Raw genomic sequence first — 19586 nt, forward strand, 5'->3', positions numbered from 1 at the left:
GTTGGAGGAACAAACTGGTCCATTCACAGGCCACTAGGCATGCCGTGCATATCCTTATCTTCACACATTTGCTTAGGTTAGCTTCATCTTCTGAAAATATCTTACCCCTGTCTCTCTCAAAATGAAGTCCCACTTTCCCCATGAAGCAAGCCTCTTGTGATTACTCTAAACCACAGATGTAAATATTTTTACTTAGAGTTTGGATTTGGAAACACTCATTTGACCAAGCTGTTCTATTTTAAGAAATAAATAACACATTAATAAACTATCAATTCTCTGTACTAATATGCCAAAAGTATTTTAAAATATACTACTTTTTAAAGAATATCAGATGCCTCAATTACATTTTTCTTAAAGTGAAGATTAAAACATATTCAGACTAACTTCTATTCAGACTATGTATTAATAATATTAAGAATTATTTACTGCTACTATTTATTAAAAACATCAGGTACTTTGCTAAATGCTTCTATACTGACACTAGTATTTCTCACAAAAACTCCTGAAAGTAGGACTATTATTTTCATAGTAAGGGCAAGAGAACAGTGGGTCAGAAGTTACTTTTTCAACAAGTGTCAGAAGAGAATTCAAACCCAGATTTATTTAATTCCAAAGCCTGTATTCTTTGCATGACACCAGCTGAGTCCTAGTGATACAGGCATCCAGCCATGACACAGAATATCCCATAGCTAACCTACAACTGACATGTAGGTATCTGGCTCTAAACTGTAAACTCAATTCAATTTGGATGTAAATAACTTAAGAACACAGACTACAGGGACCAATAACCCATGGAAAATAAGATCATTTTCACTATAAGAAAAAAAGTTATCAGAGTTATGGGGAGAGAATATGGCCACATATGCCAACGTACTGTAGGGAAAGAGGCCTCTTGCTGCCCCTTCCCAGCTACTGCTCTTGCCCAAGAGATTCCAGCAGCACAGGCAGCATACCTCTGAGCATTCCCCCAAGTATGTCTGCTGGCTACTTTGTCATTGGGCTTGACCAAAATTGTTTCCACAAACACAGCTGTCATTTCTCTCTGACCTGTAAAGCAGGGAATAAATGAAGACTTGGAATGCCATTTCTGAAACACTGCCAATCCCTATGTGGCTGGACTAATAAAAAACATCCTCTAGGCATTCAAATGAATTAAACAATTACTGAATTCCTACTCTGTACAAAGCAGTCAATAAATGCTTGCTAATGAAATGCTGGAACCTTTCATGGAATCCAAGAAAGGAACCATGGGGTTGTTACTGTTTAAAAAAAAAAAGAAAGAAACTTAAAATCTTCCACTTTCATCTAGGCCTTAAAGTAACTAAAATATAGCACCATCACCAAATGGTGTTTATTAATTATACTACACTCCTCTCTATGTGTGAGAAACAAAAGACAAAGAGACAAATATATTTACGTTAAGAATGTAAATAATACATCAACATCATAGACAAGCAGATTGGTCAGGACATATTACAGCTTGATGAGTATGAGATATAATTTCTCATTTAACTCAGATAGGAGACCTTAGAGGGATGGGAAGGGAAGCAAGGAAGAAAGAGAGAGAGAGGGGGAGGGGGGGGGAGGGGGAGGGGGAGGGGGAGAACGAGAGAAAGAAAAAGTTTTGCCTTTGAGAGAGAGGGAAAGGCTATGCTGGATAAGAAAAGAGAGAAAGTAAAGCCCAATACAGAACTATTTTAAAAAGTAGGTAAGACTAGAACTACAATGTGATTCTAAGCTACATGAGAGCAGTGAAAAATGATAGAGCCCAAAGTAACATTCCAACTTAGCATCTTTAATGGTGGGGTCAGGAATTACTGGAAAGTTTCATGCCTGTATAAAAAATGTTTTGTGAAGCAGTAAACTTCTCTAAGGCAGACAAATTGAGAGGAGCAATGTGAATTACTAAAATATCTGAAATACACAGAACATTTAAGAAAAAAATATACCTAATACAAACACTAAAAATATAGGTAGCAAAATTATATCTGGCAGAGGGCCAATTTAATTGCTGGATTCAAATCATGTTATCGTCAACATGACATATGTTTTAATATATATATGGTTAGGGGTCATCAGTTTTTTTTTTCTTTAGGACCTACTCTATTCTTAGATTATTGTGTTATTCTCTAAAGATTTCCTCAATAGAGGTTAACTTTAATTTGGTCTCTAAATTTTTTCAAATAAAGCATAAAGTCTAAATTAACATAAAATCAGATTTAGGAATTATGTGGCTGGACCCAGTAATGTGGTTCCAGGGTCGACAAGGATTTTATTCAGTATTTTTACATTTCAAAAATCTCAATTTAATATATTTAACACCTTTCTCAAAAGTCTAAGTGAACCATGGTTAAAAATATCAGTGTCATTGGTAGGGAGTGCTATTGTTATTCAGCTCTGTATAGTAACTGTTCACTTCAGTTCTACAATGTCATTGACACTGTTTCAAAGCAAATACTCAGCACATTCTTACCCTGAAAAATTAAGACAAACAAATCACAAGCAAAACAAACTTGAAAATTTCAAACTACTACATCCATACCAAAGTCTGTCAGTAAAAAGCAAGCACGATAAAAGAAAAGCACATCTATGGAGTCATGAAAAGCCATTTTCTCAGAAATGTTTGTCAAAGATTTCTAACTTGAAAATTATACATACTCATTTTAAAAGAGGATAGTGATAATACATCCTGTCATTCAATTTTTTAAAAAAATTTATTTATTTGGCTGTGCTGGGTGGTAGTTGCAGCACACAGGAGATTTCCTTGAAGTATGCGGGATCTAGTTCCCCAACCAGGGATCGAACCCTGGCCCCCTGCATTGGGAGCAGGGAGTCCCAACCACTGGACCACCAGGGAAGCCCCTGTCATTCAATTTTAATAACAATGAATCTAATGTAAAAATGTCAATTTAGAGTATGTCAAAGAAACTGATGAGGATTCTTAAATTTTAGATAACCTATTCCTATCAATTAAAAATGAAAGGCTATAAATTCCATACCTTTCCAACTGCTTCTGATGTTTCTCCTCCCTAGCCTGAGCCTTCATCTGTTGTACCTCAATAGTATCAGGCTTCCTTCTTCGCATGTATAGTTCATGGTTTCCCATGCATAAGGCCAAAATCCGCTTATTGATCCTCAGACGAGGTGCATAAAAAACAAAATCCTAAACATAAAGGAGCCCAAATTTAAAATCTTCATGAAGGACAGTCACTCTCACAATAATCCGTACTAAATTTCAACCTGTGCTATGACTTCTAATGTCATATTCCATATAGTTTAGAAATCATAAAATTTCTTCACTCCTCATGTATATGCCATACTTTCACATAACTGGTTTCTCACCTTTTCATTCCCTACCAGTTTTGTGGAGAAGCTAATGTTCTTACCATCTCAGTGCATTAAATGTCATTTATTCTTTTTTCTTCTCCAAAGAAACTATGAGCATCAGTTCCTTCACAGAGGAGGATTTTTTGTTTGTTTTGCCTTTTGCCATTAATCTCAAAACTGGACCTTTTGTTCAAGGCTGTTAAGCTTTTTAACCTAGAAATGTTCTCCATATCTTTGTCTTTCCAATAACTGAGTTAAAATACTGGAGTATACTTGACACTAGAAGAATCAAAAAATCTATTTAAATATAAAGATTTCTTAAGTTCAAGGTTTCAAGTTATGAAAATACAAAGTTCATAATGCAAAGCTCTATAAACAAGTTAATTTAGAGTAGGGCAACCTCTACTAATTCTAGCCACCAACATGTTTTTGTAAAATAGGAATGCTGATTGTTTTCAACCACCTCCTAATAAATATTACCTACCTTATAGTTAAATCTCAGTTAAAATAAAACTCTAGTAATTTACATGTTGTAAAAAGATTAAAACCTTGTATTCTTAATGTTGGTTCATCATTGGGAAAGTTAAACTATGAAAAGAGAATATTCCTCAGATGCAATTCAATAAATGAACAATGCCATTCTTCAAGTGGTATCATAGCAAAGTGGCAGAAATTTAGAGTTAATACATAAAAGAATTTTACTTACAGGAGCCTTTTTGTCAATCGGCTTTATAACAAATTTTTTGTCATTAAATGAAATATTTCTGATTTCACTCCAGGGAAAACCAATTTTAGGTGTTAACCTTAAAAAATGAAAGCATTCCTTAAGATGAATGTATTCTCATTATAAAAAGAAACTGAACCATTCCAGTTAAGTCCAAAGTCCCCTTTGTCCATAATCCCCAATCCCAATCCCTCCCATCCGGAGCTAACCCCTCTTTCACATTCCCCATCTTTATCTGTAGTCATAACTATAATAGGTACTCTTACAGAAACTCATTCAAAAATTTCCCAAAGGAAGAAAAAGAAGAAAAGATTTCATCCACAAAAATTACTCTTGAAGTCATTTTTGCTTTTCATTCAAAAATTTCAAAATTTTCTCTTCTGAATGATATAGCATTTTAACTTGCTTTGTAATATATGAAAAAATATATCAGAGTAAAATTAGTAAAATCCTCTCTTTTGGAGTTATTCTATTTGCTTAGGAATGTGTATTTTATTAGATACTTGTAAATAATGAAAATAAAATTCTGGAGCCAACCCAGCATAAAAAGAAACGTCTTAGGAGAAGGCATTACTGGCACAGACTTGGACGCTTATGCGATATGGTAAATTAAAGAAAGGAATAAAGCAATTGTAGCTATCATTACTGAAAAGTGCTCTAAGAGCCTGACATATATATTCCTGGTCAATTTCAAAGTAAAATTACACTGTTCATTATGCATGATACAGGAAGAATATTCTACTTCACTGATGTTTAAAAATATTCAAAACAATTCCTATAAATGTTCAAAGAAAAGTGTTACAAAATACAATAAATTATACACCTATTCATTGTCTCACTGCTCCTGATGCATGTCAATTTCAAGTTCAACCTACATGCCAGGCATAACATTTAAGGAATCACTCTTTATCTATGCAAGAACAAATTTTAATTAAGTTACTAGACATAACTCACAAGACATCAAGAAGCACACTTCAAATAAAAGTCAATCATTCTATTTAAAAAAAATACACTTGAGAACTCTGAAACTGCAAGATGTTGAGAAAACAGATATATGTTATCTGAGAGCCTATGTGGCACTAATGAATCTTTTAATTTGGGAGGGAAAAAAGCAGTTAAGAGTAATTTAGCCTAAAAAGAACTTTACAAACGTAAGAGCAAAGCCATATAGAGCAACGAATAATGACTAGTTCACTATGCAATTAATTTACTTACTTGTCATCATGTTCATAAATATTCAGACCCAAAGCATCAACACCTAGCCACAATTCAGTTCCCTTTTTATTTTTTATTTCAAAATAGTTGACTCCATACATTTCTAGATCCTGTGCAATCTTCAGGTATTCCATCATAGAATCTTCCCTATTGAAATAAAGCTAATTTTAATATATATGTAAGTAAAAGTAATACCAAACAAATTACAAAAACACTCTGGATTAAAATTTAGTGCTTTATATTTATTTATATAAGTCAAATAATCTGTTGGGGATAATCTGATGTGATAATAAATGTTATGGAAAAAAAACTTTAATTTGAGAAAAAATACTAAGAAAATAACCACCCAAATACCTTAGCATTCCTCTATGTTCTTCATGCCAGTTCTGTATTCTTTCTTCCCACTGTTCTTTTGTCAGTTTGTGTTGTTCCAAAACACTGCAAGGAAAAAAAAAAATCTATGAAAATGCCTCTAAGATTCAAATATTCTTTTTAAAAGTCTAGAATCATTCAGTACCTTAACTGTGGTGGTCACACAAAGCTATACACGTGATAAAACTGCACAGAATTAACAAATATATACATACACACAAATGACTGCAGTAACACTGATGAAACCTGAATGGGGTCAGTGGATTGCATCAATGTCAACATCCTAGTTGTGATACTGTACTGAAGTCATGCAAGATGTTACCATTACGGAAGGCTGGGAGAAGGATACTCAAGACACAGACCTCACTATCGTTTTTTACCACTGTGTGTGAATCTACAACTATCTCAAAATAAAAAGATTCTATGATCCTGAAACTATTTTACATAATATATGCTTTTAAGATAGTTATATGGCTAGTTTATGGGAATTCAAATGTTTGAAATGAGTAAAATATTGGGCCAAAAAAAGGGAAAATGACTTCCTCATGATTAATTAAAAAAAATTAGACAAGAACAGACTGAAAATCAGAATTCTTGGGTCTTAATTCTTCTATGACTCTATGTATTTACTTTCTTTGCTGCTAAATTTAATTTTGTTATTTTCTATCGGTAATACTTTTATATAAGAAGTATACAAGTGAAAGGGCATTTTTTTCACCACCCTCTCAACACTTCAAATAATTTATTAGCTTCTTTTGTATCCTTCCAGTGTTTCTTCTGCAAATGTAAGCAAACACAAACATTCTCATTTTCAACGACTAATATTTTAACACCAAATGAGCAAATTCAGCATGCATATAATTTACCTGCTGTGTTCACTATCCCGCTATGTATTTCTATTCTCCTTGGGAATTATGATGATAATTATCCACCTTTATTGATGAATACTCAGATCCTATTATACTGATAGCAAAAGCTGTGGTATTAAAATATTATTTTTTTACTATGTAAAAATTTTAAGGTAAACCCACAGATTTCTTAGCAGCATAAAGGAATCTTGGGATATAATCTTCCCTTGGACAAGTTACTCACTATTTAGAGTGAATTCCTTAATGGGGCCTCAGACAGACCATGATGTTTTTACTACACACCATTTTCTCTATGTATCCTCTTTTAAGCTCTTGCTTTTGAGGAGATTTTTGTCTTCCTCTTTACAGCATTTAAGTTTCCACATTTTTCTTGTCTTTATACTCTCTCTTGCCATCTGGCCTCTGTGCTCACCAAGAGGCAAGCCTTGAGGGCATAATCAGTGCAGCCAATTGCAGATATTACAATGTTAACTAAATTTGAAGGTATGGATTAATTAAATTAAATGTCACTAAGATTTATGTTCTAGCTTTTTATATTCTGCATTTCAAATCTCATTCGTTTGCATTTTGTATAATGTGCTTGTATTATTAATCTGCATGACTGGTTTGCAGGTATCCAAAAATTCCCACTTTGGAAAAGAATCTGAAAAAAGAATGGATATATATATATATATACGTATAACTGAACCACTATGCAGTACACCTGAAACTAACACAACATTATAAGTCAACTATACCCCAATACAAAATAAAAATTAACTTTAAAAAAAAGAGATAAAAACTAAAAAAAAAAGGAAAAAAATCCCATTTTTTTTTCCTTCTGTCCAGGAAAAAGGAGGAGATCTTCACGGTAAGGCTAATCTGTCCCACCTGGCTTTAAATCTGTCTATTTGGGGCTTTAAAAGACTTATTCCTCTATTTTCTCAGGATCTTCACTCCATCATTTATTGTCCCCTGCCTACATATATTACCAGATACAGGCATACCACAGAGATATTTTCGGTTCATTTCCAGACCACCACAAGACAGCAAGTCACACAAATTTTTTGGTTTCCCAGTGCATATAGAGGTTATGGTTATACTATACTGTAGTCTATTAAGTGTGCAATAGCATTACATCCATAGAGACAATGTACATACCTTAATTTAAAAATACTTTATTGCTAAATAATGCTAACCACCATCTGAGGCTTCAGGGAGTCATAATCGTTTTGCTAGCGGAGGGTTTGAAATATTGCGAGAGCTACCAAATGTGACACAGAGACATGAAGTGAGCTAAAGCTGCTGGAAAAAATAGTGCTAAAAGACTTGCTTGATGCAGGGTTGCCATGAACCTTCAATTTGTAAAAAACACAATACCTAAAGCGCACAATAAAGCAAAGTACGAAAAAAGGAGGTAGGCCTATATACTTGTGTTAAGAGGGCAAAGATCACATCCATGTTGCTCACCACTTATGCCCAGTGCCAGAACAAAAGAGGCAAAAATCTGTAGAGTGAATAAAGGAATTAATTCTTTTCCATCTTTTAAAGAACATGTCTATAAACTCATGCTTCCCTCCTCTTAGTATTTTTCTTTGTCACAGCCAAATTTCTTTCGTGAACTGTTCATATTCACCATCCTTCATTTCCATACCTCACACCACCACCCCCAGTCCACCACAATCTGGCTTCAACCCCCAACAATCTGCTGAAACTGCTCTTATACTAGGGATATATCAAACTCAATAGGTTCAAAACTGAAATCTTCCTCCTCTGAAATGTGTTCCTTCTCCTCTTACCTTGAAAAGGTATTACAAACCACCCAAATGCCCAAGTCAGAAACCTGGTACACAAAAACTTATGTATATCTAGCTCTTTCTAAAAGAGAGGGATACTATCTGGTGGAGCTGATTATTCCTATCAGCAGACTGCTAAACTCTACTGTGGGAGAACAGATTGCTTATCTGGGTTTTTCAATACAAGAATTATAAACATCCAACAAAATCATCAAATTATTGTGTTTGATTTAGGTTCACCAAATAAGCTGATTACTAATTTTCCCCCAGATACTTAGTGATAAAAGTTTGTTATATACTATACATGGAATAAATCAACGACTGAAGGTATCTTCTCCATTCTAAACCAAAAACTTAGTATTCTGACTTTATAAGTCTCTTTTAAACTTAGATAGCTTGAATTAGTCCTCCTTAGACTAACAACTTGAAGGACACCTGACTGGACCTTCAAAGTTAAAGACCAAATCTTTTTTTTTTTTTTTTTTTTTATGGTGTACGCAGGCCTCTCACTGCTGTGGCCTCTCCCGTTGCGGAGCACAGGCTCCGGACGAGCAGGCCCAGCGGCCATGGCTCACGGGCCCAGCTGCTCCACAGCATGTGGGATCTTCCCGGACCGGGGCACGAACCCATGTACCCTGCATCGGCAGGCAGACTCTCAACCACTGCGCCACCAGGGAAGCCCTAAAGACCAAATCTTGAACAGCATGTGTTATCTTCCTTTTTCTAAATAGAATGGGTTACAGCACATATGCATGTAAAAGAAGTTAAATTAATTGTGTTTACGTGATTCCAGTATCAAAAAATATTTTTTTAATCACATGACTATTAAATGTAAGCCAATTACTTCATCTGGTACTCACCCAAAGAGCAATCTGATCTAACGCTGAAAGAACAACTATGTTACACTTGTTGAGATAATACATGACTATTTTATGAACAATTAAGAATTTTAAGGGTAATTTTGATTATATATAACAGTTGCCTTATGTTCTGATTTAAAAGCTAATCTGCTGGCATTTTACTATATATAAATTATACCTCAATTAAAATAAAAACTTTTAACTGAAATGAAATTCTACTGTACCAGTAATCAGTTACTCAATTTAGTGCTTAAAAAATCCGAGAAAAGGAATTTTGGGCTGGAATAATCATCAAAAACAAACAGAGACTAATAAGTATCTCATATTCCTGATTCTTTCAGTGAACAACATGCATTATTTTACCTTCTAAGATAACTATTATTGTTGTAATATTAAAGGACAGAACAGTATAACATTTAATAATCAATTATTAAAGCTATTGTACTTAAGGGTACCTATAAAGCATATAACAACAGAATATAATTTATTAGCCAAAAATAATCGCTAATGCTTACAACCAAAGGAAATTAATTAAAAGTAGACAAAGTAGTTTTGTCTTCCTTCATATTTAGTACCTATGAAAAAGAAATTATACCTAAGGGCTTAAATACTATGAGGAAGTGATAGAGAACTGAAATTTTAGGTTAATATACAGTTTTGCCTTTAAATAGAAATTTTGAAATTCAGGAATCTGAGCTAAGAATTGTAATAACTTCTCTGGATTCTAAAGAAAAATCCCCATGTACATTCTAATATCAGGGTCATGTACACTACTATAATTCAGAACTGAGATATTTAAAAGTAACATTTGATGTACTTTCTAGATTTTATAAATAATACTACCAACTAACACTTGTATTCACAATTAAAATTGTAAAGCATACAGTTCATGAACTGTAATCAAAAACAGTAAGGTTGACAGAGCACAACTGTTATCCCCAGTTTGCAGATTCAGGCACTGAGGCTTAGAGAGTTTAAGTTATGTACTAAGGCCACATAATTAGCAAAGGGTAGAATTAGCATTCAAAATCTAGGTCTTCTGCTAATGATGTTTTCCTATGCCATGCTACTTTAAAATAACTGTTATATTGAAACCAAGTCCCCCTAAACCAAGTTCTCTTACTGAGTTTTTGATTAATCTCTCTATCCAAAACTTTATTCCCTTTCCTTGTCCCCTCTGACCTCAATCCTGTGCTAAGTAAACACTAATCAACCAAGTCAGATGACTAAAGTTGCTACTGTCCTACTGTCGCTAACATTGTTAATGTACTAAAGTTGCTATTATAGATATCATCATTAGTGTACAAACTCAGGTTGTTTCTCCAGGGCAAGATGAGCTAACAGACCCTCAAGCCACAGACCACTGGCCAGAGAATCTTAAACCACAGACTTCTGACTCCCAAACTGTCACAAGACAATGATTAATTCTAGCCTCTTTGTTCTTCCCCTTTAAAAAGCCCCTAACTCAAAGACCAAGTGGCAGTGGATCTGAGGCTTGTCTCCCACTCCCTTGCTTGGTACCCTGCAATAAATGTTACACTTTCCTTCACCACAACCAGGTGTCAGTAGACTGGCTTTCCTGCCTGGTCTGGTGAGCAGACCGGAGTTCAGCAGAGACAGCAGTATGCTGCAGATGAGAACAGAGCCCTAGACTAGGAGTCTGAAAACCGAGTTCTAAAAGCCTTTTGAAAAGTTAGAAACTTAATTTTAATTCTACGGAGGAAATATAGCCTGGCACTTATTATTTTCAAAAGCATTTATTAAGCAACTATCTACCTGTGTGAGAATTTTTACTAATGAGCAACAATAGTCGTGTCTTCCTCAAGCCCAAATTATCACTGCCTCCATTTATTGCTTATCTTGTGGGAATGAGAAGAGGCAGAAACTTTAAGTAATTACAGAGTATATAAATTTATGTAGCTTCTGGGTCATAACTTTTAAAACTATACTCTCTGATCCAGCTGGCAACTTAAAAATCTAAAACAAACAACAACAACAAAAAACACTACCATTTACAAACTTCTAAAATATGATTTTTCAGAGACTATAACATAAAAGCACGTTTCACTTACCGCTGGGGTAGGAGTCTATCATTAGCCAGGTAGCCTGGCTTATGAATCTCTTTATTAAAATCTCCATACTTGGCTTGGACAGCATAGGAAGCCAAAAGAACTGCAGTTTCTGGTGGACAATATATCTCATCATTTAAGATAGCTTCTTTAACTTGCAAGAAGAAAAGTCTCTGGGTTATTTCTTGAATTAATTCCTCAGAAACATCTTCAGGAAAGAATTTAGCTCTAAATTTGAACTGCAAAGGATTCTCTTTTTTAACATCTTGCTGTGTCACCTGAAACAGTAATTTCAAGTACTGTCAAAAATATTAAGTTCACAATAACTGACCACAGTCACATAAACTTCTCTTTGGAACAAAGTAGGATGTAAAACGTTAAGTATGATTCTAAATCTATTAAGATTCTAAACCTGTAAAAAATGTATGTGTGAAAAAGATTCTATGCTCATGAATGTGACCGGTAGTTCACAGATCCTAACTAATAACTAAATTGAAATTTCTCTTGAGAAGCTTATCCTTAAGATGTTTAAATTAAGGTCAAAGTACTAAGTAACACCTCATAGTATTTTTTACTTCTGAGTTTTCAAATAGCAAAAATGAACATTTCTGTTTTCGAAGATGGTAAGTTGATGGTACCTTACTAAATTAAAAGACATGATACCTCTAATGATTCAGAGAGATAACTGTAAAAAGAAGCTTGAACTCAGTCAGACTCTGAGCTTTTCTGGCACAAATTCATGACCATGATAACTTCAAAGAACCTTAATTATTAGCTGGATGTTATCATACATGCTTTACCTTTTTATTTAGTTTAAGCCACGTAGAATAGCCCTTGCTGTCCACATACTGCAGCCCAAAAAACCAGACTTCACGCAAACCAACCGTTTTCACCACCTTAAAAAAAAAAAAAAAGCCAATTTCAGTTCAACACTCACATTATAACTGGATGGCACTATACTTCAAAGAAGAACAAAACTACATAGAAATTACAGGTTTATTCTTTTGCTACAGAAAAGATCTTTCCTAAACTTAACATAGTAATTAAAGGGACGTTTCTAAAAATTTAAATTCAGGTTTTGTTTATTAAATTTTGTAGTGTCATTTCAATCTTATTTGATCCACTTTTTTTATGTCCTTTTCCTTCTCATCTCCCATCATGACCCAAACATAAAAAGAAGAATCTGGGGAACAGACACAGAGCTGTCATAATCCCACCTTTCCTATTTCAGTTTAGCACCCCACCCCCAAAACTATACTATTAGGTAGCCCAGACAATAGTATCATTTTGGCGATAAGAGTCTCTGAGGACATGTAAATGCCATGCCTCAGGGTATCCAGTTGCTGATTTCACCCCCATTCCTGCTTCCCTTCATTCACCATCATATATTCTATGTTCTACCCTCACTGAGCAAAAAACCATCCTTGGAACATGCCATAAATTTTACACTTCTACACCTTTGGTCGTGTTTCTTCCCCTGTCTAGAATGTTTCTTCTGTACTTTTACCACCTGTTAAATAATGTATTCCGCAAGGCCCAGCTCAACTAACATGCTTCCGTGAATGAAGCTTTCCTATCATCTAGATAAAATTAATCACTTGATCATTGATAATCCCATAGTACTTTACCTATACTGCTATTTGAACATTTATTTTATCATAATTTAACTATTCTTAGTAGAGTGTCTATTTACCCTCCTTGACTGTTTAAAACTAAGGACAGAGATTACTGCCTTATTCATCTTAATATCCATGTCATCTCCAAGAATGATTAGCCTGTGGTGGGTACTCAGCAGTATTAGGGTAAATAAAGTGGTAAACTAGGATTATTAATCTACACCTAGGATGAGGCCAACAAAAATATATTTTTAATTCTATATTTAAAATAAAATGAGGGAGGTGAGAGTTTATTAAGATTTTAAAAGCTTTACAAAAAGATTCAACATTAGTTCTTAATAAACATTCTTGGTTTAAAACAGACAATAAATATTTCTTTTTACTTTTTTTGGCTTTAAAAACCTTTTTATTATTGAAAACTTCAAACATATACAAATAAACAGTTAGAATAGTACAACAGTGTAAATGTACTCATCAGTCAGCTTTAATAGATAGAAACTCATGGCCAGTTTTGCTTCATCTACAGCACCTATCTCCCCTCAGATTGTTTTGAAGCATATCCCAGATACACCATTTTATTTGTAAATACTTTATTTTAAAATTCTTAAACATACGGAGTCTTATAAAAACAAAAATAAAACATTACAATACCATTATCACACCAGAAAGACTTAACAGTTAGTTCCCTAATATGCTGAAATTTCTGTGGCTACTTTTAAAATATATATATTTTTTACAGTTAATTTATTCCACTTAGGATACGAATGAGATTTACAAATTGCATTTGTTTATCATTTTGTCATTTTTTAAAATTGTTTTATGTTGTAGTAAATTTGTATTATAACAATTTAAAACCACGTTTTATTCATTCATACCCTCAGAGAGTTGTAGAATCTTTCATTTTTTAAACCATAGTTAAAATACCATTATTCACACCTAAAAAAATTAGCAGTTACTTCTTGCTATCAAATATCTAGACAAGTTTTTCTTATGAATTTTTCTTAATAGTTCGCTTCTTGAGCCACAATCCAAACTCCACACTTTTTATTTGATTGGTATATCTTTTTTTTTTTTTTTTTTTTTTCCGGTAGGCAGGCCTCTCACTGTTGTGGCCTCTCCCGTTGCGGAGCACAGGCTCTGGACGCGCAGGCTCAGCGGCCATGCCTTATGGGCCCAGCCGCTCCGTGGTATGTGGGATCTTTCCAGACCGTGGCACGAACCCGTGTCCCCTGCATCGGCAGGCGGACTCTCAACAACTGCGCCACCAGGGAAGCCACGGTATATCTCTCTTAATGTTAACTCTTTCTTACAGTTTTCTCTTTAGTTTTTTCCCTTTCTATCTTATTTCTGTATTTATTTTTTCACATCTTTATTGGAGTATAAATGCTTTACAATGTTGTCTTAGTTTCTGTTGTACAACAAAGTGAATCAGCTATATGTATACATATATCCCCATATCCTCTCCCTCTTGAGCCTCCCTCACACACTCCCTATCCCACCCCTCTAGGTCATCACAAGGCATCGAGCTGATCTTGTACTATGCGGCAGCTTCCCACTAGCCATCCATTTTACATCATGTAGCATATATATGTCAGTGCTACTCTCTCATCTCATCCCAGCTTCCCCCCACCAACCCCCGCCGTGCCCTGAAGTCCATTCTCTACGTCTGCGTCTTTATTCCTGACCTGCTACAAGGTTCATCAGTACCGCTTTTTTAAATTCCATATATATGTGTTAGCATACGGTATTTGTTTTTCTCTTTCTGACTTACTTCACTTTGTAAGACAGACTCGAGGTCCATCCACCTCACGACAAAGAACTCAATTTCGTTCTTTTTATGGCTGAGTAATATTCCATTTTTTGTATGTGCCACATCTTCTTTATCCATCCGTTGATGGACATTTAAGTTGCTTCATGTCCTGGCTATTGTAAACAGTGCTGCAATGAACATTGTGGTACACAACTCTTTTTGAATTTTGGTTTTCTCAGGGTATATGCCCAGTAGTGGGACTGCTGAGTCATAGAGTAGCTCTATTTTTAGTATTTTAAGGAATATCCATACTGTTCTCCATAGTGGCTGTATCAATTTACTTTCCCACCAACAGGGCAGGAGGTTCCCTTTTCTCCACACCCTCTCCAGTATTTACTGTTTCTACATTTTTTGATGATGGCCATTCTGGCTGGTGTGAGGTGATACCTCAGTGTGGTTTTGATTTGCATTTCTCTAGTGATAAGTGATGTTGAGCATCTTTTCATGTATTTGTTGGCCATTTGCATGTCTTCTATGGAGAAATGTCTATTAAGGTCTTTTGCCCATTTTTTGATTGTGTTGTTTGTTTTCATGATATTGAGCTGCATAAGCAGCTTCTATATTTTAGAGATTAATCCTTTGTCAGTTGCTTCATTTGCAAATATTTTTTCCCATTCTGAGGGTTGTCTTTGAGTCTTGTTTATGGTTTACTTTGCTGTGCAGAAGCTTTTAAGTTTCATTAGGTCCCATTTGTTTATTTTTGTTTTTATTTCGCTTACTCTAGGAGGTGGGTCAAAAAGAATCTTGCTGTGATTTACGTCATACAGTGTTCTGCCTATATTTTCCTCTAAGAGTTTTACAGTGTTTGGCCTTACATTTAGGTCTTTAATCCATTTTGAGTTAATTTAGTGCGTACTAACTTCATTCTTTTACATGCAGCTGTCCATTTTTCCCAGCACCACTTATTGAAGAGGCTGTCTTTTCTCCATTGTATATTCTTGCCTCCTTTATCAAAGATAAGGTGACCACATGTGTGTGGGTTTATCTCTGGGCTATCTATCCTGTTCCATTAATCTATATTTCTGTTTTTGTGCTGGTACCATACTGTCTTGATTACTGTAGCTTTGTAGTATAGCCTGAAGTCAGGGAGCCTGATTCCTCCAGCTCCTTTTTTCTTTTTCGACATCACTTTGGCTATTTGGGGTCGTTTGTGTTTCCACACGAAATGTAAAATTTTTGTTCTAATTCTGTGAAAAATGCCATTGATAATTTGGTAGGGATTGCACTGAATCTGTAGACTGCTTTGGGTACTACAGTCATTTTCAAAATACTGATTCTTCCAATCCAGAAGCATGGTATATCTCTCTATCTGTTTATGTTATCTTTGTTTTCTTCCATCAGTGTTTTAACAGTTTTCTGAGTACAGGTCTTTTGCCTCCTTAGGTAGGTTTATTCCTAGGTATTTTATTCTTTTTGTTGCGATGGTAAATGGGATTGTTTCCTTAACTTCTCTTTCTGATCTTTCGTTGTTGGTGCATAGGAATGCCAGAGATTTCTGTGCATTAATTTTGTACCCTGCAACTTTACCAAATTCACTGATTAGTTCTAGCAGTTTTCTGGTGGCACCTTTAGGGTTTTCTATGTATAGTATCATGTCATTGGCAAACAGCAACAGTTTTACTTCTTCTTTTCAAATTTGGATTCCTCTTATTTCTTTTTCTTCTCTGACTGCCATGGCTAGGAATTCCAATACTATGTTGAATAACAGTGTTGAGAGTGGACATCCTTGTCTTGGTCCTGACCTTAGAGGAAATGCTTTGTTTTTCACCACTGAGAATGATGTTTGCTGTGGGTTTTATTATGCTGAGGTAGGTTTCCTCTATGCCCACTTTCTGGAGAGTTTTTATCATTAAATGAGTGTTGAATTTTGTCAAAAGCTTTTTCTGCCTCTAGTGATATGATCATATGGTTTTTATTCTTTAATTTGTTAATATAGTGTATCACATTGATTTTTTTGCCTATACTGAAGAATCCTTGCATCCCTGGGATAAATCCCACTTGATCATGATGTATGATCCTTTTAATCTGTTGTTGGATTCTGTTTGCTAGTATTTTGTTGAGGATTCTTGTGTCTATGTTCATCAGTGATATTGGTCTATAATTTTCTCTTTTGTGATATATTTGTCTGGTTTTGGTATCAGGGCGATGGTGGCCTCATAGAGCGAGTTTGGGAGTGTTCCTCCCTCTGCAATTTTTTGGAAGAGTTTGAAAAGGATAGGTGTTAACTCTTCTCTAAATGTCTGATAGAATTTGCCTGTGAAGCCATCTGGTCCTGGACTTTTGTTTGTTGGAAGATTTTTAATTACAGCTTCAACTTCATTACCTGTGATTGGTCTGTTTATATTTTCTAATTCTTCCTGGTTCAATCTTGGAAGGTTGTACTTTTTCCAAGAATTTGTTCCTTTCTTCCAAGTTGTCCATTTTATTGGCATATAGTTGCTTTCAGTACTCTCTTATGATCTTTTGTATTTCTGTGGTGTCAGGTGTAATCTCTCCTTTGTCATTTCTAATTTTATTGATTTGAGTCCTCTCTCTTTATTTCTTGATGAGTCTGGCTAATGGTTTATCAATTTTGGTTATCTTCTCAAAGAAACAACTTTTAGTTTTATTAATCTTTGCTACTGTTTTCTTCATTTCTATTTCATTTACCTCTGCTCTGATCTTTATGATTTCTTTCCTTCTAGTAACTTTGGGTTTTACTTTTTCTTCTTTTTCTAGCTGCTTTAGGTGTAAGGTTAGATTGTTTGAGATTTTTCTTGTTACTTGAGGTGAGTTTGAATTGCTATGAACTTCTCTCTTAGAACTGCTTTTGCTGCGTCCCATAGGTTTTGGCTCATCGTGTTTTCATTGTCATTTGTTTCTAGGTATTTTTTTTATTTCTTCTTTGATTTCTTCAGTGATCTCGTTCTTTAGCAGCACACTGTTTAGCCTCCATGTATTTGTGTTTTTTACTGTTTTTTTTCCTGTAATTGATTTCTAATCTCATAGCATTGTGGTTGGAAAAGACGTTTAATACAATTTCAACTTCCTTAACTTTTCCAAGGCTTGATTTGTGACCCAAGATGTGATCTATTCTGGAGCACATTCCATGTGCACTTGAGAAGAAAGTGTATTCTTCCGTTTTCCGGTGGAATTTCCTAAAAATATCAATTAAATCTATCTGGTCTATTGTGTCATTTAAAGCTTGTGTTTCCTTATTTATTTTCTGTCTAGATAATCTACTGGTGCAAGTAGGGTGTTAAAGTCCCCCACTATTGTTGTGTTACTGTCGATTTCTCCTTTTATGGCTGTTAGCATTTGCCTTATGTATTGACATGCTCCTATGTTGGGTGCATAAATATTTATAATTGTTAAGTTTTCCTCTTGGATTGATCCCTTGATCATTACGTAGTGTCCTTTCTTCTCTCTTGTAATAGCCTTCACCTTAAAGTCTATTTTATCTGATATTAGCATTGCTAATCCAGCTTTCTTGTGATATCCATTTGCATGGAATATCATTTTCCATCCCCTTACTTTCAGTCTGTATGTGTCCCTAGGTCTGAAGTGGGTTTCTTGTAGACAACATATATAAGGATCTTGTTTTTGTATCCATTCAGCCAGTCTGTGTCTTTTGTTTGGAGTATTTGATCCATTTACATTCAAGGCGATTATCGATATGTATGTTCCTATTACCATTTTCTTAATTGATTTGCGTTTGTTTTTGTAGGTCTTTTTCTTCTCTTGTGTTTTCCACTTAGAGAAATTCCTTTAGCATTTGTTGTAAAGCTGCTTTGCTGGTGCTGAATTCTCATAGCTTTTGCTTGTCTGTAAAGCTTTTGATTTCTCCATCAAATCTGAATGAGATCCTTGCCAGGTAGAGTAATCTGGGGTGTAGGTTTTTCCCTTTCATCACTTTAAACATGTCCTGCCACTCCCTTCTGGCTTGCACAGTTTCTGCTGAAAGATCAGCTGTTAACCTTATGGGGATTCCATTGTATGTTATTTGTTGCTTTTGCTGCTTTTAACATTTTTTCTTTTTATTTAATTTTTGATAGTTTGAGTAGTATGTGTCTCAGTGTTTTTCTTTTGGGTTTATCCTGTATGGGACTCTGCATGGGACTTGACTATTTCCTTTCCCATGTTAGGGAAGTTTTTGACTATAATCTCTTCAAATATTTTCTCAGACCCTTTCTTTTTCTCTTCTTCTTTTGGGAACCCTATAATTCCAATGTTGGTGGGTGCATTTAATGTTGTCCCAGAGGTCTCTGAGACTGTCCTCTATTCTTTTCATTCTTTTTTTCTTTATTCTGCTCCCTGGCAGTTATTTCCACCATTTTATCTTCCAACTTACTTATCCGTTCTTCTGCCTCAGTTATTCTATTGATCCCTTCTAGAGTATTTTTAATTTCAGTTATTGTGTTGTTCATCACTGTCTGTTTGCTCTTTAGTTCTTCTAGATCCTTGTTAAACACTTCTTGTATTTTCTCCATTCTGTTTCCAAGATTTTGGATCATCTTTACTATCATTACTCTGAATTCTTTTTCAGGTAGCTTGCCTATTTTGTCTTCATTTATTTGGTCTTGTAGGTTTTTACCCTGCTCCTTCATCTGTAACATATTTTTTGTCATTTCTTTTTTTTTTTTTGAGGGGTAGGGCTGTATTCCTGTCTTACTGGTTGTTTGGCCTGAGGCGTCCAGCAATGGCGTTTGCAGGCAGTTGGATAGAGCTGGGTCTTGGTGCCAAGATGAGGACCTCCAGGAGGCCTCACTCCAATTAATACTCCCTGGGGTCTGAGGTTCTCTGTTAGTCCAGTGGTTTGAACTCAGCACTCCCACCGCAAGAACTCGGGACCAATCTCTGGCCTGGGAACCAAGATCCCACAAGCTGGGTGGCATGGCCAAAAAAAAAAAAAAGAAAGAGAGAGAGAGAAAAAGGAGCAGTACAATAACAAAGAATAAAGATAAAAATAT

The 19586-nt window shown here is 35.0% G+C and overlaps 1 protein-coding gene across 2 annotated transcripts in view; it reads right to left on the minus strand.

Annotated features, from left to right (window-relative positions):
- RDX (radixin) overlaps positions 1-19586 on the minus strand; it is a 102002-nt gene that overhangs the window by 50272 nt on the left and 32144 nt on the right. For both annotated transcript variants that reach the window (XM_089915522.1, XM_022561536.3), the window contains exons 4-9: positions 12012-12107; positions 11215-11489; positions 5621-5704; positions 5267-5413; positions 4034-4130; positions 3000-3163 (exon numbers count right to left, since the gene is read on the minus strand). In XM_089915522.1, the coding sequence (XP_089771648.1) occupies positions 3000-3163; positions 4034-4130; positions 5267-5413; positions 5621-5704; positions 11215-11489; positions 12012-12107 (863 nt within the window). The remainder of the gene's footprint in view (positions 1-2999; positions 3164-4033; positions 4131-5266; positions 5414-5620; positions 5705-11214; positions 11490-12011; positions 12108-19586) is intronic.

This window comes from Delphinapterus leucas, chromosome 7, assembly GCF_059928025.1.
Source record: "Delphinapterus leucas isolate spDelLeu-1000000601 "Yukka" chromosome 7, BTC_Dleu_Yukka2, whole genome shotgun sequence".
Lineage (NCBI taxonomy): Eukaryota > Metazoa > Chordata > Mammalia > Artiodactyla > Monodontidae > Delphinapterus > Delphinapterus leucas.